Source organism: Carlito syrichta, unplaced genomic scaffold, assembly GCF_000164805.1.
Source record: "Carlito syrichta isolate Samal-C Ts95f unplaced genomic scaffold, Tarsius_syrichta-2.0.1 Scaffold314525, whole genome shotgun sequence".
Taxonomy (NCBI): domain Eukaryota; kingdom Metazoa; phylum Chordata; class Mammalia; order Primates; family Tarsiidae; genus Carlito; species Carlito syrichta.
This window is the reverse complement of record NW_007258621.1, coordinates 419,191-441,222: the sequence shown is the minus strand read 5'-3', so window position 1 is coordinate 441,222 and position 22,032 is coordinate 419,191. Positions and strand designations below refer to the sequence as shown.

Below are 22,032 nucleotides of genomic sequence, written 5' to 3'. Positions count from 1 at the left end.
CAGTACTACTAGACTCGTTTTCCTGCAGACATAAATCACTTCTCAAACCTAACATTTACCAATAAGAAAGGTAATATTCTGACTATAAGCTTTACCTTCTTATCTGTTTTAAAAAATCAGTTTAGAACCCAGAGGGGGAATAGAGATGTTCCCTAGAAAACTCAAACAATGCCAGATTAATTACTCGCTCCCATTGGTCAGGTGCATATCCCAAGTCCAATCAGCTACAGGCAAGAACTATCACCACTAAAAAAGACTATCTGTAGAGCAGTTTTCTTTCAAAGAGGACTGTGGGTGTGGCAGGCACAGTAAGAGACCTGTGTTGTGCAAGTTCTCAGAAGATGACAGCATGTTGCTTCCCTTTACTTATACCCAGGCCACCATCAAGGGACTGCTGCTCAGAATATATCTGAATGGACAAGAATGCAATATACATCTTCAGTTGCTACTTTAGCTTTGAATGACAATTTAAAGTAGCCCCGTAAAACCTATGCACAACGATCCCCTGACCCCCAGCAATAACGCTCCTCCAACACCAGCAGGCACACCACTCCTGTCTCCTGCTAACAATCTGCCCCTGACTCCAACAGGCTGGGCTTGGTTGTGGTACGAAGCCGCGTGTGCACAAACTGACCTCCTTTTCTATGATAGCCACTTGCTTCTTGGCCAGCTTCTCCAGCTCGATGGACGAGTTGTTGGCATGCGTCTCCACCTCCTTCTGTAGCTTGAGGCGGTGCTCGTCCATCTCAGCCTTCAGCTTGTTCTCCAGGGCGATCAGCTGCTTCTGGTGCTGGCGCCGCATCCGCTTATAACCTGACATCTGTTCCCGCAACTCGTTCTCCTGCTCATGCTCATGGATCTGCCGTGTAACCTGAAATAAGTTGGGGAACAGAACTCAGGTAATCGGGTTCATGAGAGACAAACTCTCAGGCAAAGCAGAAGGGCCCTCTGGCATCATTTTATTTTTCACCATCCATTTACCTACTACTGTATTTACTGAATGCTCACCTGTAGGGGGCACTGTGCTGGGTGCACTTTATATACTTTAATCCTCAAAACCATCTCATTCACTCATTCATTTTATTTGTGAGGTAGGTGTTACTACCCCCTTTTATAGATGAAGCAATTGAGACTTGAAGGAAATAACTTATTAAGTTAAAATGTTTACATATTTTTGATATATCATCATATGCATACATGCTTAAGGTCATGTAGCTAATAAGGAGTGGAGTTGAGAATCAGGCCTATTTCTGTCTGATTCCAGAACCATGCTATTTCCACTACACCAGGATATCTCAGCCTTGACACTATTGACAATGGCCAGATAATTCTTTGTTATAAGGGGCTGTCCTGTGCATTATAGGATATTCAGCAGCATCCTGGCCTCTACCCTCTAGAAGCCAGTAGCACCTCCCAAGTCATGAGAATCAAAAGTGTCTCCAGATATTGCCAAATGTCCCCTTGGGAGCAAAATCGCTCCAGGAGAGAACCACTGTACTTTTCTATTTTTAAAGAATCATGTCACTAACAGTTGTAGGGACCTTGAATATATTTTAAAAATTGTCTGAACATGATTTATTTTCTATTGTTGCTATAAGTTGAGACAGAGAGACAGAGAGAGAAATCTATTAAATCATGTCTCACTCTCTCTCCTTCCACACAAAAGAGATATTAACAAATTATAATATAAATTATATTAACAAATTAAATTCTCCTAAAGAAGAACAAGCACTTCTAAGATTTTTGGATGGTTACTTTTCCTAGTAACTTGCCTTAACTCATTCTCAAGTAAGCATCCAATGAACTAAAGAGTGCAAATGTACACGTTGGTGCCTTTTGTTCCTTTCTGTTTAAACCCTTTGTGGTTTTATAGTCCTCTCTTCAAATTATCATCCCTCTTTATTTCCCTGTTAGAGTCTGTGGTCACATCCTTCTCCTTTTTCCTATCAGTTTTAGGAAAACATCTTAATTATGGGATTATAACTTTAGTTTTGTTCTTCACTAAGTGACTTAGTCACTGCTATCTGCTATAAGGCACTTCTCCCTAACCTAACACAAAGACAAGTGCTATTGGAAATTTCATGCTGCTATTAGTTTTCTGTACTATTTCCAGTTTATGGGTCAAAGTGCATTTTATACAAAAAAGAGTTTGTTTCTTTGCTCATTTTAGAAAGTGACCCTGCATACTAGACTGAGTCCCTACTATCAAGAAAGTGCTGCTCTGTAATTGGATAGTATTATCAAAGTGCACCATTAAACATTAGCCAAACTTTGAAACCTTTCCAGCTGAAACTAACACTAGGTTTCATATTTATTTCTCTTTTCTGAAGGACAATCCCTTACAAAGTAGGATAAATAAAAGCAGAAGATATTACAAGACAAAAAAAAAAAAAAGAGGATAGCACTGCCAAAAAGGTACCTAACACACTAAAGAAAATGATCTGTTTTGTTATCACAATAATGTGTTTTTTAAATGGACATTTTTTTTTTTTTAAGAGTTTGAAATATATGTGTAAATTTCACTTCCTCATGCTTATGCCTTCCTGAAGTTCAACTTTAGGGGGAAAAAAATGTCCAGTCACTAGAAAGGATACTATTTAGTCCTTTCTGAACACACTTGTTTTTCAGACAAATATGGCAGTAAAGTGTCTGTTCTAGGGTAGTGTCTGAGATATGTTTTGTTCAGATAATTCTCTTTTCTTATTTTAGTAGTCTTTCTTTAATCAGATTCCCAAATCTGAGGCATGGCACACTCTAAAGCTATCATGACACATTCAAAACTTGCCACGAACATTGACTCATGGCCAATAAAATATTATCAGGATGGCCATTTCTCTAAACCAGGAACCCTAAAGAGAAAACGGAAATGAGTTGTGTCAAGAATGGGGATGGGGGGCACAGCTCATCAACAAGGGTACCGGCACAATACATATTTGAATACCTAACCCTTAACTGTACCCCACAATTTTAAAATGAAAAATATGCTAAAAAAAAGAATGTTCCTATCTTAATTGGTGCATGGGTCCCTGTAAAGACAGTGGTCCTACTGCCCACCAGATCACACCTGGACAAGTATGTGACAAAGATGAAGTACAAAGCTCCATCTGCTGTCATTGTCTATCACTGAATTCCAGGAGAGACATTTTGTTTTTGAATGTTTCCCATACTTTGGATAATTACACCTTTTATATTTTTATTTTTAAAAAAACATTAAAAATAGACACGAAGTATTGCATTGTTGCCCAGGCTGGTCTTGAACTCCTGGGCTCAAGTGATCCTCCTGCCTTGGCCTCTCAAAGTGCTGGGATTACAGGCATGTGCCACCATGCCAGCTGATAATTACCTTCTTAAACAACTAATATCATTTTTTCATTTGTCACAACCAAACTTTCTCAGTTTCAAACTGTCTTTGTGGGTACAAAAAGAGGTACTAAGTTTTATAGTTCCATGCTCAAGCCAGATAGTTGAATTTAAGTAAAAGTATAGCCAGATGTAAAGTTGTAAAGTCTAACGTGAAATACATATCTAAAAATATTATTTACAGTTATGTGTGCCCATGTGTGTTTTTAAAAATTAAGTTTTATTTTATTATAGAGATGTGAGGTACAAGAGAGAGTTAAAAGTAGGCTGCATGCATGTGAAGTTCGGGCTTCTAAATGACCCTCACTCTCCCTGGCATAGGACCAGGTACCCCTGTGTTGTTAGTGCCCCCCACCCTGCCCAGGTGTTCTAAATGTATACTGCATGTCTTTAGGATAGACTATTTGGTCAATAGAAATTAAAAAATAGCCCAGAGTTTTACCATGCTTATGATTGCAAAGTGCTTTCACATATAATTTACCTCTTTAATTTTTTTAAGGCCTTGGATTTCTATGGTCCTTAAATTGCCTGAGGAAACGCACATAACCAAAGAAGAAAGGATGATTACTCTCTGTTATGAAGTAATGGAAGAAATCAACACCCAAAGAAGTCAAGGTTGCAGAGGGTAGTAAGTCTAAATTACAAACTAAATAAGTCTGAAAATGGGAAAAAGTTATAGAGATGTAGTGGCTGTCATTTTTACAATAGTAGTCTCAAAAATGTGACCAACTAAAAGTGAGTAGTGCCATCTTGCTACACTCAGGAGGCTGCTGAGGAAAAAATTCTATCCTTTACTATGTAACTGACCATGGGCAAATTATTTAGCCGCTTGAAGTCTCTCAGTTTCTTTATATATAAAGAAAGAGGAACTATTATCTCCCTCAGGGTTAGAGGACTGGATATGATAACACAAGTTAAAGTGCCTAGTCAGGTGTCTGACACCTAGGAAATGTTCAACATGTTGGTTTCCTTCTTTTTCATGCCAGGCTCTGGGAAATATGTCTCTTTTCCCTCTGCTAAGCATTCTTGGTGATGATGACAGATCAGAATAAGTGGATCCAAGAGAAAGGGCATGTTTAACAATATAACCATATCTGTATCCAGGTTGGGGATTATAAGATTAAGTATGCATGATTTCTAAATCTGAACTATTACTCATTTCATATACTTGGAATATGTAAAAAATAGTAAATAGATAATAAACAAATAATGAGCCATGAAAAGGAGTTATATGTGAAAATTTATTTCAGAAAGTTTCTACAGCGGCTAAGTACTACCCTATTTAACCCCAGCAACATTTGGCTCAGTAACAAAGCACTTTATCCGAACTGTAGAGTGTCCCTACCACATACTGAACACTGCACTAGAAGGCAAACAAGCAACTTGCCGAACATCAAACAGGAGCATGGTGGCTGATAATGTTACCTTCTTATGAGATCAAAGCCAATTCACAAGATTAATAATATGTAAAAATCAAAATGATGCATATGATAAAAGTGGCCATCTCAGCACTTAGAACAAGTGACATTTGTAGCAAGTTCTTAAAAAGAATACAATGAGTCATATTTTGGCATTAGAAATTTAACATTCCACTCTTTAGAACACCTAAGGAAAAAACTTTTTAAGGCTGGGCAGTGGCCCATGCCTGTAATCCCAGCACTCGGGTAGGCCAAAGAAGGAGAATCACTTGAGACCAGCCTATGCAATATAATGAGACTTCACGTCCGGTAAAAAAAAAAAAACAAAAACATGTTTTAAGTGTTTACTAAAAATAATGCCTGATAACAAGCAATTCTGCCTTATAAAAGAAAATGTTACATGAAAAATTCTGAAATGCACACATATAAATCCCAATTCTCATGTGACAGCAGAGCTGAAAGAGACCTTATTCATTCATTCATTCATTCATTCACTCAACATATGTTTATTGAGAGATTTATACCCATGTGGGTTGGGTACGGATTGGACAGCACAAGTGAAAAAGTATTGGCAGGAATGATCTTAATAAGTTAAGAAGCCAAGAATAATAAAAGAGATATGTAATATTTTGATAAGCATCTTCTGGTATACCATTCAGGAAAAGAACACATTTTCAAGTATTTAGAAACAGAACAACTGGGCTCATGAGAGATGAAACAGTAGCATTTACTGCTGAGGCTCTAAAATTTTTATTCTTATGTATCAAAATCATTGAGGTGTCCAATTTCACAATTAGCTGAATAATTAGGTTGCATTTTGAAAACTCTGAACGAAGACTCCCTTTTTACGAGTTTTTCTACTGAATCTGGTAAAGCCAACTAAAATAATCTATATTTGCATGGATAGAACCATAATCATTTTCTCCTTTATGCTGTCCTGGGGATTCCTCTAGTGCCTTCTCCTCAATGTGTGTTCTAACACAAATTCCCCTGTGTAATGAGACCACTGTATCCCAGTGAGAATTCCTTCACAAGGCCAGAAGCTGAACAGTCTGATAGAAATGGCCTTGGTGGTGCTCTTTATATTAACATCTACTATAGAAACTACCAGGGGTCTGGGACACTATAAAGTTTGCAGAAGAAATGACATCAGATGTAGCAACAACTGAAAGCATATTCATGGGTCACTAAAATAATCAAAATATTAGTATCTCCATTACAAACTCAAGGAAGACACATCTCAAAGGCCCAAGAAGTCAAATTAGTAACTCTGAAGAACTATATAAACAGCTCCTTTCCCCAGATAACAAATCAGCCCCAAATGAATTTTCTTACAGAAGAAGAAAAAGAAAGGTTAAAATAAAAAACAAAAAAGCCATGAAATGCCTTTCTTTTTCCTAATTATTTAAAGTAAGGTCAATAATCTCTGCCTTTAGAAAATTATAATAAAAAATTACAATTCTAAAGTTTCCTTGGGGTTTCCTCTGATATCAAGGTTTACAGTCCTTCCTTAACCTTTGTTACAAATGCATTTGTGCAGCAGTGCATAATAATACAAAAATTTCAGTTTTAAGGTGCCAAAATAATACAAAAAGTCTAGTAGTACAAGCCTATAGGCTTCTTCATACATTTGTCAATACTTCATTCAAAAGCACAATGTAGAAAGTAATACTAAGGGGAAACAGCATAGAGTTAGGCCTCTTTTAGCTTATGATGTTGAAGAGGTAGGCTCATAAAACAAATTTTAGGAACAGCAATATTTTTTGTCAGTTTGCAGGTAGATTTAAAATATATACCCATCATTTATTTATCTAGTAATCAAAAAACTAATTTCTGAATTTCCCCTCTTTTTGCTGTTCACTTCTGGACCTCTTTGTGACTTGTTAGCATCTGTACTAGAAGATTATGATGAGTAAAACCCAAATAAATTAATCAATGTAGTATGCTACCAACTATGAGAAGTGAGGTTTCAACAATGACTTGACTATTCATTATACTAAACTTTCACTTTCCCATGATCTTGCGCTTACTTTTGTTATTTATGTCATTTTAGTCCTGTTTATTTGAGCTGAGATTCATGAAATACAATAGGATTCATGATATATTTTCAAAAATTAAGTACTTTATGATATCCCAGTTTCCTAGTTTATATACTCCTATTAGAACCAGCTTTTAAAATAATACAATGAGTAGAACTGTAGTACTGGATAATATACACTAAGAGATCCATACCAATACTTAGATTGCTCAAAATGGGACATGGAACCATACAATACCATACTACTTTGCCCTTCCATTAATTTCTTTTCTCCCTGAAAACAATCAGATATAAATTCCACTGAGCCCTAATAAACTACCATCAATCCCAACTATGACTCCCAAAGCACTGCATTTGGAGAGGGTGCATCACAAAAACAACTTATTTTGTAACTAAAGCAACAGCCTATCAGGTACTCTGTTTTTAATTTAATACAGGAGCAGGGGCCTTTTAGCAAATCAAAACTCCATCAAAGAGACTGATCCCAGCTGTTCTCTAGATGGGCACTATGAAGCCTGTAGGATTCAGAGAGGTTCCTAAGGACTTTGCCCATAGCCCTGAGTAGCCTAGTTGGGAACCAGCTTTCATCATCCAGAGAGAAGAGGACTGTGATGTCTGATGTACACACAGAGTAGCCCTGGGTGAGTTCACAGATGCGAGCGTGAGATTATTCTGGCATGGCTGTAGTAATATCTTGCTGGGAGGTAGGAAAGGTCATGAATATATGATGTGGGAATGAGGGTGTGGCAAGTGAGAAAAGAGAACCTGTCCCAGAGGGGAAAAGTCACTTAGCATAATGTCAGCCTCACATGTAAAACCTGCTGATGGTGCTCTGATGCTCAGTGGTTGTTATCATTTCTCCTCCTCTCATTTCAACCTGAACAGGTCTGGATAAAGGTAAGTCTCATAAGAGTCTGTGGTAAGTAGTAACAGTTCTCTACAATATCATATTTCTTCTTTTGTCAGATAGTATGGCATGAAGATAATTATTTAATAATCTCATGATGCTTTATTTAGACTCAAAAGCATATTTTCAGGTGCTTCACAATCATTTGCAAATATATAGTGGACATTTTAAGATCTCCATTGCATAGTACAGCATTCCTTTAAAATGAAAAATTGCCCAACAAAGAGATTATGAGAAACTTCTACATAAAGGAACTTAAAAGTGGGCTTATTTATAAGCAGTCTAAGTTAAATTGCTTGCTTTTAGATAGCAGCAGGCACAGCAATTCGTGGGTGCTTTAACTTCCATTTTCCTTTTATTTGGGTTTTTAAAGGTTATAATCCACAGTGAATCGCAAAGATATTGAAGCCTTTTGAAGACTTGAGAAATAAAAGTAGAAATCAGGTTTTAAAAATAGGACAAGAAAAATGATCATTTCTGGGTCGGCCTCGGATGATGTCATCATAGGTTCTAAATGTAATAGCCAAGCAGTGTACACTAACTCTTTCTGCCCATGTGACCTCTAACATCAATTTCGGAAAAACAACTAATATTTCAATAATTTTTTGGCCGAGAAGTGAGATTCAGAAGCAAAAGACTAAAGAGAGTTTAGAGTGCCAAGGATGAAGCGGTGTGTGTGTGTGTGTGTGTGTGTGTGTGTGTGTGTGTGTGTGTGTGTGAGAGAGCGCGCGCACGCGCACGCGTGGGGGGCCAAGGGGAGGAGGCATGAAAACTAACTCTTCCAGCACACACCCCTTTTGCTACTACAAGGGCATCCAGCAATCACATTTGCAATAGTAAAAATGCTGAAGAATCCTACAGTCTCTTTTCTCCCACAATCATTCCTATCCCCTCCTACAAAGCCCTTCTTGCTTTATTGGTGCCAGGAAATTCTTCAGGGGTTAAATGGGGAAGTGCAGCCACTACCATTGTTGCAATAAATAAATGAATGAACCAGAACGAACCAGCAATCCAGCCTTGGGAAACAACTATCTTATTTTCTACAATTATATACATTAGCCAGCAACCATATATTTTAAAAAATTGTGTTTTATCTTTTGATGTATGTGCATACATTATAGACACACATGCATCTATACAAAAAGAAGCACAGTGCCCTGCATACACACACATCAATACCTTAAAAAAATTTTTTTAGCATTATTTATTTCAATGAAAAGACAAATACCTTTAAAAAACTGGATAGGCTAGCAACTTCATCTTAAGGGCCTTATATTTTGCACATACAGCATATACAAACACACACACACACACACACACACACACACACACACACAACACACACACAAAGGTTTTTTTTTCATGCCATAGACAATGCTAAAATATCTGAGATCAGGTTGCTATGCCAACAGATTTTTTCTAAAATGAATAAAATTATCAGGAAGGAGAAAACATTCTTGACTCCTTCCCTCCCATCCATGAAGCCGAGAGAGGCTCAGGGAGGGCGAGAGGCTGCCAGATGGGGAGGAGGGGAAGGAAGGGAAGGTGGGTAGAGGGGTGTTTGCTTACCAAAGATGCTGATTTGATCGTGGCAAAGCGCTCTCTGTTCCGGTAGTGGAGGGCCTGGCTCTGAACTGACTGGGTAGGCCGCGGCTCAGGCCTGGGATCGCCGTGGCCCGCCTCATCCCTTATGAATACATGATCCTGCAGAAATGGATAAAAACAAGGAGAAAGTCCAGCTGTGCTCTTTCCTCGCCGGCTGCCTCTCTCTCACCCCTCTTTCTGCACAAGCACTGCTGTTTGAAATGCATAGTTTAGCTCTCTGCTAGTCCCCGCAGCTCCCACGGTACAAAATGAATAAGCAACACATTGCAGCCTTCAGTTAGGAATGTCAGCTGATCGCTAGTGGGATGCCTTCTGAATCCCTGGCAGGCTTTTTCTTTACCTCCAGAATTACATATATGCAAAAGAAAAAAAGAATAGAAAAAACAATGCAATGTACAGACTCCTTAGAACAGTTTGCTTAAAACGCTGTAACCAAATAATTCCTTTAAAAATGTCATGTCCATGTCTAGCAAGGAGGATGCTGGTGGCTTTTAACATAAAAGCGAGCCTCCGCCTCATTCCCTTGAAAGATCTGCTTTCTCAATTTAATTTTATTTGAGATCTGTTCGGTAGGATCATCGTTCTGCCTAGAATCAGTGTAGGCTTGTGCTGAACTGCCTCTCTATCTTGTGCTGGGAAGATTCGGCAGTCACTGAGGGATCCTGCTTTCCAGTCATGATCGTACACAGTTCTAGCACCTTCTCTCTACAGCTTCTGAAAGGGTTTTTTTTTTAGATTTAAAGGGACAGGCATACAATTTTAACCAAATGATACTTCCATAAATTCTTCCTCAACTCATCATCAGTATGGTCACCAGAGTGAGTAAAGCTGGAATTTAATGTCCTTGACTGATTTAATCAAGCTTATGGTTCTTGATAGGCAAAGATGATTAATCTTATTCTAATGCTCAGTGAAAAATAGCATTCCCTGGAAGGATAATAATGGATGTTTCTTAAATGCAACTGAAATGACTTTTAAAGGGGAAAATGCTTTCAAAGGACGATGCTCCTCTTTATATAAAATGAAGTGGTCAGTCATTAAGTAGCTATAACCCTTCAGAACAAAAAGATACTATAGTAATTTGCGGTTCAAAAACATATACAACTATGGGGATTTTTAAATATACATGTTCAGGATGGGGAAGGAAAAATTAATTCCTTATTTCCCTAGGGTTTTAGGAGAAACCATTTGTGAGAAATCAGTTTTGCATTTTGTCCTTAATTTCCTGAATTTTTCAAATAACTGCTCTTTTAACAAAAAAATGTAAAGAGGTTTAGAAAATACAAAATATTATTATAGTCTATCATTTTGAAAACTCAAAACACATAAATTCCTTGAGGGAAATTAAATTTTACATCCAGATTTTAATGTAAAAGCCAAGATCAAAGATTCATTTATCATTGGACTGATTTTCTTTTTCCTTTTATAAATATACATTTTTTGATATGTTGGGAAGATATCTATCATTCCATCTAAGTTTAGAAATTTTTTTCAATTTATGTATCGTAGTTCAAATAATGAAATAATTTTTAATAAACTTGTCATTGAGGGTTTTTAAAAAAAATTTATTTTTTAGTTTAAAGATGTAGAGTACAAGTCAGGATTGGGTACATAAGGTGAAGTTTGGGCCTCCCATTGGACCTCACCTCACCTGGATTGGAATCATGCACCCCATTGAGGGCTTATACATCAAATTCAAGGAATGTTCTACAGCTGTGCTGTCCACAAGATAGCCACCAGCTACATGTGACTATTTTAATAAAAACTAAAATTAATAAATTAAAATGAAATAAAATGCAAAATTCAGTTCCTAAGTCACATCAGCTATGTTTCGAATGCTCAGTAGCCGTAATTAGTGGGTATCATATTGAATGGTGCAGATATAGAATATTTCTATCATTGCAGAAAGTTTTATTAGGCTGTGTTATGGGTTCAAAGTGTGTCTCTTAACCCATGTTTTTAAAACATAAGAAAATGTTTGACGGGTCAGTTAAAATTCTTCTACCTTACGTCTTGAAAAATCTGGACTCTTATTTCATAGGCAAATAGGGATTATGTGGGTGTAACTGGGATTCATGCACTAGGTGTAAGGTTATAAAGAGGAAGGTACTGGGGTCTGCTACCATTTACATTACTACATATTTACTAATGAATTACATAAATGTCTGAAATTGAACTTAATATTACAGTCCAAGAAAAGCAAGCAGCTTTTAGATGCCAGCAATCGGGAGAGAAACACTAGGTAGAGCCTGTGGTTTTATAGGAGGCCATAACAGGTAGTTTTGGTGAATATTAGTTGGCTAACTTATTAAGTACTTAGACTGAGAGGGAAACCTCAAATATGTGGGGACAGCTCAGTTTCAAATTACAATAACCTGATTTACAAAAACAACTGGTGACACTAGAATTCACACCATCTACACAACAGATCAAAATAAATCTTATTTATGAGCAAATATGTATAATTTTATTAGTTTGTTTTATCTCTGATAAAAATTAGTGCTTTGGGTTTAAGACTCTGTTTAGCAAATTAAAAGCTGCACACTATATTTTCTAAGTTTATTAAACTTAAGAATACTGAAATGCCATGGAAAAGTTAAAATTCTAAGTGACACTGATTTAACTGACACATAGATAATCAAATAATCCACTAAAATATATTTTAAAAATAATGTTAGAAGCTAGTCGAAAGAATAGGTCCAAAATTTTAATTAACTTTAAAGATAATAACACTAACAGTATAATTCTTTGCTTTTCCGTAATTTTCTTTCCTTTTATAAAATAATACTTAGTTTTCCAGAGCAGTTTTGTAACAGATTATCATCAATAAAAGTCTTCAAATATTATGCAAAAGACCACCAAAAAAAAAGGGGGGGACAAAATTTTAGTTTAACAGTAGACATTCATTTCAAGTGCATCAGAAAATGAAATTTTAAATATTCAATTCCATTGCATAAAACAGGACCACGACTCTAAAGACAACTTAATGAAGTCATTTAAAAATGAGGGGAATGTGACTTGACAAGTAAGCCTAAACAAATCAAAATATCAGCTTTAGTGAGTACACTGTCTGTGAATTATGTTGCTCCTACCAGTAGCAATAGCCTTGAAAATGACCACTGTGCCTGGCTCCCAGAGTTTCTGAACTGCACACATCTAAAGAGTAATAATGGGAAAGTTCAATTTGCTATTTTATGCAGTTAGGCACTGGATGTAGATTATTTACAAATGATTACGAGAGGGTCAAAATCTTTGAAGAATAACTTTAGAAGACTAAGAACAAATATCATATGCTACTTTAACAAAACAAAATATATGGCTTGGTTATAATTTATCTTTAAAACATTAGCATCCAGGAGCAAACAAAATAGTTTCTTGAAATACCAGTGTGATTGGGAACCAGTTTTAAGTAAGTTTATATTAACCTGGTAAACTTACAACAGTCTTTGATCATAAAAAATAAACTTCTTCAGATTAAAAAAGAAACTGTCATATTGTTTGTCTAAAATCTTTAATAAAATAATTTAATTTTTATATAATAAAGTATGTGAAGTATGAGACACAAAGTTTACTCTCATACCCTGGACAGGGGGCTTTAGTTTTATGTAGAAGCATCTCCCTTAAGTATCCGACTATCATGCTTCTGAAATGCAAATTCATGGTGTAGTCACTTGCCTTGACTTTAACCCCGAAAGCCACTCCTCTGGATTCTGATATGCTTTGGGTTTACCTTTATCACAGCACTCATCATGATTGCTTGTCTATCACTGCATGAGACTGTGGGCTTTTTGAAGGCACAGTAAATGTGGTTTGAAAAATCCAGTCTCCCCAGCACCTGGCACAGTGCTTGATACTTAGTAGGCATTCAGTCAATGTTTGCTGAATAAACACGTGGAAGCATATAGGTCTGAGGAGATTTTGAGAAAATTACATTTTCTCTTGGATTATTTAACAGAATTCAAATTTGTATTTCAAAAAAACTTGCCACTCTGTACTTTAAGTCGTAAAATAGTGACACATATACCAGCATACTTTTACGCAATGGGGGGAGGGGGCGTATCTAAAAATGGTGTTTATCTGGTGGCGAGAAGCCTTTTTATAGACTCCCACACTTTTCACAATGTGGAGAAGGGATCAGCAAACCCACCATCTCTCCTTTGTTTTGTTCATTTCAAAATTATTAAATACACTGTCAAAGCAGGTGTAGCTATCACAGCTGGGGCTGGAGGAAGGGGAGGAGAAGATGAAAAAGGATCTCTTAACCTGGAAGGAGAGTTGGAGAGAAAAGATGAGTAGCAGAAGGCTGAGGATAAAGACGCTAAGAGAGGTGCTGTATGACTGTTGTGTTTAAGACACATTACCTTCATATGTTAATTTACATTGCCAAAGTGAGTTGGAGGGTCAAAGAATTCGGCCCTCTGTTCAGCAAAAATAATAGGAAAGGTCACTGAAGCAAGTGAAAATTAAACTAGAACATCCTATTCCCTCAAGGACATTTCTCTTTTTTCCTCCCTGGAAAATAGTGAAAGCTGTTCTTTTTTTAAAGAAGGGAGAAAAACAGAACTAACATTGACTAATAGAAAGGGTCAATGTTAGGAGTGGAGTTAGGGCAAAATGATTTAAAAAATGTTTTCTGGCACTCTTACTCTATTTTATGGAATAAAGTGTTGTCCCACACAACATATATATATATATTTCCAAATAATTCCCAGAAAGGGGCCATTATGACTGGAGTTCATGAGGCATACCCAAAATAACACTGATTAAAGAATAATGCCTTTAATATATTAAAGTCTTATGATCTATACTAATAAAAGGCAGCAGCAAAGGTTAGACTTTAGCACACTTTTAATAAAGGTATGCCTTTTAATGGATACATTTATTATTTTATTATTATTATTTTTAGAGATAAAGCATCTCACTCTGTCATCCAGGCTGTAGTACAGTGGTGTGACAATAGCTCACCATAACTTTAAACTCCTGAGCTCAAGGGATTCTCTCGCCTTAGCCTCCCGAGTCTGAGTAAGCTGGGACTACAGGCTTTTTTTTTTTTTTATTAAATGGAAATGGGGTCTTGCTATATTGCCCAGGCTGGTCTGAAACTCCTGGCTTCAAGCAATCCTCCTGCCTCAGTCTCCCAAAGTACTGGGATTACAGTCATGTTCTATTGCGCCTGGCCCTTAACTGATGAATTTTAACAACAGACTTTGTTACTTAAGACAATATTAAAATCTGTTTGCTACTGCTATTTTCACAGTGGTTTTAAAAAGTAGAATGGTGGCTCAGAAGCAAACCAGATGACAACATATCTGGATTAAAAGTTTGCTCCAGAGTCATTTGTGAATAATCAAGAATTGAGGTGTAGAGTGGTGTCCTAAAAAAGTCCACCTTCAATTTAGTTCACAAAACACTTATTAAGTGCTTACTATGTAACAGACACTGTAGGTAAAGGGAGATTCTTGAGGAACTACCAGTCTAGAGATTCGGTGATATTCTTGTTATTGGAAAAAGTAGTATGGCAACACCAGCCAGGGGAAAAAAAATAAGTACCTAAAATTAATTTTGTCAGAATATGCTTTTAGACTTATCAAATCATTCTTGCTCAAAAGAAGATTAGATTAGGATCCCTTCAGGGCCTGGGAAAGAAAGAAGTAACCTGAAATTCTGATGTCGAAGGAAAATTTTCAGTGTCCCACTTTACATTTTGGGGGCTTGATCTGTGATGATAGAACTGTCCTGCTAAAATCAGGGCATCTTTATTTTGGATGTAGAGCCATTAATTGCAAGTCATGCTCTCTCTAGTTACACATGGCCTTTAAAAGTGAATTTGCTTTCTATATAAAATGGTAATGTTTCAGATCTACGCTCTGGCTAATTTAAGACATGTTTGCTTGATTATAACAATCAAAGAGGAGAAACAATTTCTCACCTTTATTATTATATTTTGGTATTTACCAAGCATGCTCTGATTATATTAGGTATTATTATTATTGGAGAAATTCTATTAACTTCATTTTTAGAGTCAGGGGTCTCACTCTGTATGCCAGGCTAGGATGCAGTGGCACAATCATGGCTCACTGCAGCCTCAAACTCGTGGGCTCAGGTGATCTTCCCACCTCAGCCTCTCAAGTAGCTGGGACTATAGGTGTATGCCACCATGCCTAGCTGATTTTTTTGTAGAGACGAGGTCTCATTATGCTGCTCAGTTTGAGTGGCCTCAAACTCCTGGGTTCAAGCAATTCTCCTACCTTGTCCTTCCAAAATGCTGGGGTTACAGGCGTGAACCACTGTGCTTGAGTGGAGAAATTCTACTAAACACTTTGAGATTATTTAACCCTTTTACTCCATTATGTTCAATGAACCAGAATAACATGATGTTTAGTATTTGGTAATTAGCTTATTCCCTGTTTGTTGTTGTTGTTGGTCCGTCCATTCATTCCGTAGTTATTTACTGAGTGTTTCTGCTGGGCTAGGCACTACTCTAGGTATTGGGGATATAGTGCTGAACAAGGCATAGTCCTTGCCCTAAAGTAATTTATACATTCTAGTCATGATAAAATAGACTCAGAAATCCACCACCCAGATGTCCCTGTAAGGAAGAACTTGCTGTCCCAACTGCTCAGGAGTGCTGTTGGCAACTGTCTTTGGCTGCTGGCTCCTTTAGGGATCATGTTGCTGCATAGAGCAGTGCTGCCTGAGTCCACAACCTTCTGGGGTTGCCCATATTCAGCTACTGACCCAGGTTGGGGTATGAAGTTCTGGCTATTTCTACCCAGCCTGGACTACTCTGAAAAGCTGGTTAGGTCCAGGGCTGTCTGAGGAGTTGGTTGAGGCTGCCATTGGATCTTAGTTCACCTTTGCCCTCTGCCCAACACTGCATCCCTCTCCTCCTTCCCAGAGGGTTGATCCCAAGAGAATTTCCTAATTTAAAAAATCATGCAGGCTAAACTGTCTCAGCTCTGCTTCCCAGAAAATCCAACTTGTGACATGGATGTTATCCATAGCCACATGTAATTTAGTGTAGGTACCATCTCATCTGGTTGGAGAAGGATGGACTGAACGGGGCAATGACTTTTAGAAACAAACAAACAAACCTTTCAAGGGAATTCTTAAGTGGAATTCAAATACATAATATAAGAGATAAAAGTAGACCTTGTCCTGGGTGAGAATTGCCTTAAAGATTACAGGAATAAAAGTACATATTTGAGACCTGGAAGGAACCTTTGAAATCATACAGAACAAATCTCAATTTTACAGATGGAGAAATTGAGGCCCAGAAAGGTTGTAACTTGTCCAAAGTAAAATAAAACGAATGATGGCAAACAGAAGAATAAACTAGTTTCCTCATTCCTAAATTCAATATGCAAAATTTTCTATTGAAGTCACACTTGGTGGTTCATGCCCGTAGGAGGCAGAGGTGAAAGGACTGCCTGATCCCAGGGGTTTGAGATCAGCCTGGGAAACTTGGCGAGACCTTATCTCTACAATAAATCAAAAAGAATTTAAAAGTTGGGCATGGTGCTGCATGCCTATAGTTCCAGCTACTTGGAAGGCTGAGGCAGAAGGAACCCCTGAGCCTAGCAGGTCAAGGCTGCAGTGGCCATGAGCATGCCACTGCATCCCAGCCTGGGCAGTAGAGTAAGACTCTGACTCACAATTTTTTTTTTCCTATGGAGAGTTTAAGATCCTATTTCATTTATGTTCCCATGTGAAAAAGTCTTAGGTCCTGAGTAATCCAATCAATATAAACATTATGAATAATTTTAAATTTATATTGTTTTTAAAGATAACATATTTTTAAAATCAGGCATAAGAGCTAAATGAATTTCATGAAGATATACTGTATTTAACATTAAGTTTTCATATATTATATATTCCATTTTTCTAGCTGATATATATAGATTTTATTTTATTTTGAGCTGGAATCTCACTCTGTCACCCAGGCTAGAGTACAGTAGCACGTTCACGGCCACTGTAGCCTTGACTTGCAGGGCTCAGGTGACCCTTCCCCCTCAGCCTTTCAAGTAGCTAGAACCACAGACATGCGTCAGCCACCATACCCGGCTAATTTTTTGATTTATCATAGAGACGAGGTCTTACCATGTTGCTCAGACTGGTCTCGAACCCCTAAGCTCAGGCAGTCCTCTCGCCTCCATCTCCCAAAGTGCTGGGATTACAGGTGTGAGCCACTGTGCCTGGTTTATATTTTATTTTAGATTTAGGAGAGACGTGTACAGGTTTGTTACGTGGGTACATAGTATGATGGTGAAATATGGGCCTCTATTGACCCCATTCCTCAAGCAGCAAACACGGTACTCCACAGATAGTTTCTCGACCCTTGTCCTGCTCCCTTCCCTCTTTAGGAATGTCATCCCCCTTATCAGTTGCTCCTATCCCCCCCATACTGGTGTTTAGCTCCCACTTATAAGTGAGAATATGTGGTATTGGTTTTGTTTCTGTGTCAATTCACTTAGAATAATGGCCTACAGCTGCATCCATGTTGCTGCAAAGAACATGACTTCATTCTTTTTTATTCGCCTGCTTATATTTTAAAGTTAACTCATTCAAAGTTTTATCTGTAAATATGTATTGATATACTTCCATCATATTTCCTCTATATATTTCATAATTAGATAGGAGTACATTATATAACTTAAATTATTCCTGACATATATTTTTTGTGGATCAAATACAGCTACCTTCTATTTCAGAATATAAATTATATCTACTCTTAAGTGATTACATCAGGGACAAAAAAGTATTGAAAGACCTGTATTATCACAAGGTAGCTCTACAACAGCATGCCAAAATTAAAATTAAAACCCCTAATGAGTTCTAGACCTGGGCCTTCTTTCTTATTGATTATGCAGTAGTATCTTCTAATTCTGGGTGCCCACGTAAGTTCTGGAGTAAAATGATGCAACTGAATTCTTCTTCTTTGGTTCCCTATACCCATGGAACCCCAGAGGTAATAGAAAGAAAAGAGCCAGGCCTGTCAGCATCCATGATAACTTCCTCCAAAACGATAGCCCAGCAAAACCAAACCTTTTCTACTCTTCAAATACACAACCACTTGCCCAAGTTCAAAGGGGACCAGCTGTCAATGGTGAACTCTTAGTAGATTTCTGCATCTGTCTGATATTACTCCTTTCCTCAAACAGTTTCCATGGCTTCCTGATAAATTGTGTCCTTTGCTGTCTCTCTGGTCCCAGTGTATTGTCCACATAGTTTGCCAAGCTCTAGCCTCTCTGGCCTTCCTCTCTTTCTTGACCATACAAAGCTCTTTTTATCTCAGGGTCTTTGTACTTGTAGCTTTCTGACTCACCCCATCTCTTACAGTTAGCTTCTACTTGTCTTTGAAGTTTTCACTTAAGTGCCACCTCATCAGATAGGTTTTCTGTTACTCCCTGCTAGATTAAGCCCTCCCTGTACCCAGAGAAAGTTTCATAATTATATTCTCATATATAGTTATTTGTGTGACTATATGTTTAATCTCTCCTGTAAATGACAGGCTCCATTAAGTCACCATACCTGTTTTATTTCCTCTCTATCTGCAGGGTCTACAGTAGTTCCTGGCACATGGTAGAGATCACCACCAAAATCTGAATAAACGAATAAGTTCATCGATTCCAGAAAATAAATGTGAATCCCGTCAATACTCATGACTGGGCACCAATATGCTTTCTCCCACCCTTTCTCCCTTCTTGTTTCACTTTCTTTTCCTCCTAAGAAAAAAAGCATAGTCAAGAGAAGTCTAAATGAAGAAAATTTTTAAACATGCTCTCTCACTGGAATTAGAATGTGCCCACTGCCACTCACTAAAATAAGTCAATAAATTCCTCACATATATTTAATCAGAAAAAAAATGGTAAGGGATCCTTTTCTATAATTCAGTATCATAGACTATTTACCTAAGGTCTCTCAAAATACTTTTAGAGAATTGCTCAAAGAATTATTGTTAATTCTGCAAAATACTTGTAGTGTTGCTTTAAGAGAAATTTTAACTTTTTTTCATATTTTCCATTAAGTATTCCAACTTATGAGTCATCACAGGATTGTATAAGATGAGGATCTCTAATTGGAGAACAACAAAAATAAAAAACAGATTCATTCAAAAGTCAAAATATTAAAGGCCAGGCACAGTAGCTCATGCCCGTAATACTTGTGCTTTAGGAGGCTGAGGCAAGAGGATCACTTGAGGCTAGGACTTTCAGGTTAGCCTGGGCAACATAGGGAGACCCTGTCTCTACAAAAAAATTAAAAAACTTAGCCAGGTGTGATGGTGGGGGTCTACAGCAGGAGGACTGAGGCAGGAGGATTGCTTGAGCCTAGGAGTTTGGGGTTACAGTGAGCTATGATCATATACCTGCACTTCAGCCTGGGTGACAGAGTACAATCCTGTCTCTAAAAATAATAATAATCTAGAATAATTATAAATAATAAATCCAAGAAACAGCAGAATAGAAACTGTTTCTAAAACAAATAGTATGTTGGGACTATAGATTAAGAAACATTTCTGAAAGAGCATATTTCTAAAAGGGTACATTCCTAAAAGGGCACAATCAAGAGGTGAAACTCAGGATGCTTTGAAGGTCTACAGCATTAAAGAAACTGCTTTAGAGAAGGACTTACCGGATTCTTTCTTTATTTTTACTTACTGATGACAGTGAACATCAGTATAATGAGAGAGGAAGATGAAGAACAGGCACAGATGTAGCCTGCATAGTCCTTCATTACTTTTTTACTGCAAGAAAGCTGTTGGCCAGGCGTGGTGCCTCATGTCTATAATCCCAGCACTTTGGGAGGCAGAGGCAAGAGGATTGCCTGGGCCCACGGGTTTGAGACCAGCCTGGAGAACTTGGCGAGACCTCATCTCAACAATAAATAAAAAAAATTAGCTGGGCATGGTGGTGCGTGCCTGCAGTTCCAGCTACTTGGAAGGCTGAGGTGGAAGGATCACCTGAGCCCAGCAGGTTGAGGCTATGGTGGCAGTGTGCCACTGCACCTCAGCCTGGGTGACAGAGTGAGATTCCAACTCAAAAAAAAGAAAAAAAGAAAACTGTAAGTGCCAGAGTTTGTCCCACATTTCAGCTGCAAAAAGGTAACTAAAGTGCCTGGAAGCGAAGTGACTTGAACCGGCTTCGCTCTGATTGACAAAGCCTTGCGCTGTGAAAGGGACCATGAAACCTACCTTCTTGTGCACCACAGAGAAGCTGGAGTTTATTGTGCTTTCATCATCATGCATCATGACAAGTTCAGAGCTGCTGTCGTCCATGACTTCCTGCATGCTGTTCACGCTGCTGCTCTGGCTGCCTGTGCTCACAGACATGCTTGGGATGGAATGGTTGCTGCCTAGGCTGTCCATTTCCCTGCTCAGGTTGGTTCCATGTTCGCTGTCCTATAAAAACATGACACTGGGGTTCAAAAAAATGCCTGGAGATAAAACACCAATCCATTGACTAAGCTATTAAGCACACTCAATTTTGCAGTGCCAAGTTGCTTTTGTGCCAATCTACAAAGATGAACTTTTTATGTAGTGGCTTCACTACTCCCCCACCATTTTCAGACATCTCAAATTCACTTCTGTGCCTTCCCCAGGGGCCATTCTGAACATGGGTCATAAGGCTCCAAATGCTGTGATCCCGGGGCTTTTTCCTGTCATACACAACTATCATAGGATCGTGTTGCTATTCAGTAAGCGGAATCGGGCCAGGTTTAAAAGAGACCTTCGGGAACATCAAGGTGCTACAGAAAGACTGCTGGCCACTGAACAGGTGACCTCCAGGATATCTGCAAATGCAGCAGTGGTCACTTGAAACTAGAGTGGAAAGAGTTTTCAGAGATTTGACAAGCAATATGCGCCTCTGCAAGTCATTGTTGAGTAACTTCATACCTAAGCAGGGATATTAATTCTACTGCCCTGGACAGGTAATTAAATTCTGCCTCCCTCAAGCAATTCTATCACGCTTATCTCTGTAATCTTATTAAATATATCTGTTAAATAATACTGGTATTCATCACTACTGGTCCAAAGACTACTATTTGAAAAGTGGTAAAATAATCAGAACATATAATTTATCCATCACAGTGGGATAGCTTTTGATATAAGATTAAATAATATAATTAAATCAACTTAGTTACAAATAAACCCTGTTTTCAAAGAACCATACTGTACACATATAACTTTAATGAATTGTTACCTTGTCATGTCAATATAAGAAATCATTAGGTAATATAAAATGGTAGATAATATATTATATTTGTAATAGATTTACTTTTCCAATTTAAGGGAATCATGACTATACAAGCAATCAAGATATTTTATAGTTTGGTGCCGTTTTCTAGTCTTCCTTTTAATAATTATTGATAAAATAATTTTATTTTATTTCTTTTTATTAAAAAGCTAAAATACATTCATTTCTTCCTTTTTATTTCGCTGTAGAGGATGAGGAGCCCTTTCTGTTGTTCAAAGCTAATTCCTACGCTAATACTCTTGTTACTGTTCTATATGCTTTCTGAAACCCTGTTTCTTTAGCTAAATCTCTCCTGTCTTTGGTGCCTCTGCCTCTGTCCTGGCTCCATCTTCTCTGCATGGAAAGATGAAGAAGCCTGCCCTATATTTATGGACCTCTCTACATGCTGCCTTCTCTTTTCTCCTTCTTAACCAAATTTCTGAGTCTTAATTTAATTAGCTCTTGCCGTTT

At 37.7% G+C, this 22,032-nt stretch overlaps 1 protein-coding gene across 7 annotated transcripts in view; it reads right to left on the bottom strand.

The window, feature by feature from the left end:
- TAOK3 (TAO kinase 3) overlaps nt 1-22,032 on the bottom strand; it is a 90,230-nt gene that overhangs the window by 25,826 nt on the left and 42,372 nt on the right. For 4 of the 7 annotated variants that reach the window (XM_021719334.1, XM_021719332.1, XM_021719333.1 and 1 more), the window contains 3 exons: nt 20,520-20,726; nt 9,293-9,427; nt 635-871 (listed from right to left, as the gene is read on the bottom strand). In XM_021719334.1, coding sequence (XP_021575009.1) covers nt 635-871; nt 9,293-9,427; nt 20,520-20,726 — 579 coding nt within the window. Of the gene's footprint in view, nt 1-634; nt 872-9,292; nt 9,428-9,668; nt 10,049-13,551; nt 13,586-19,019; nt 19,045-20,515; nt 20,727-22,032 lie in introns of those variants that run through there. The other 3 variants (XM_021719335.1, XM_021719337.1, XM_021719338.1) reach the window with 2 other exon arrangements.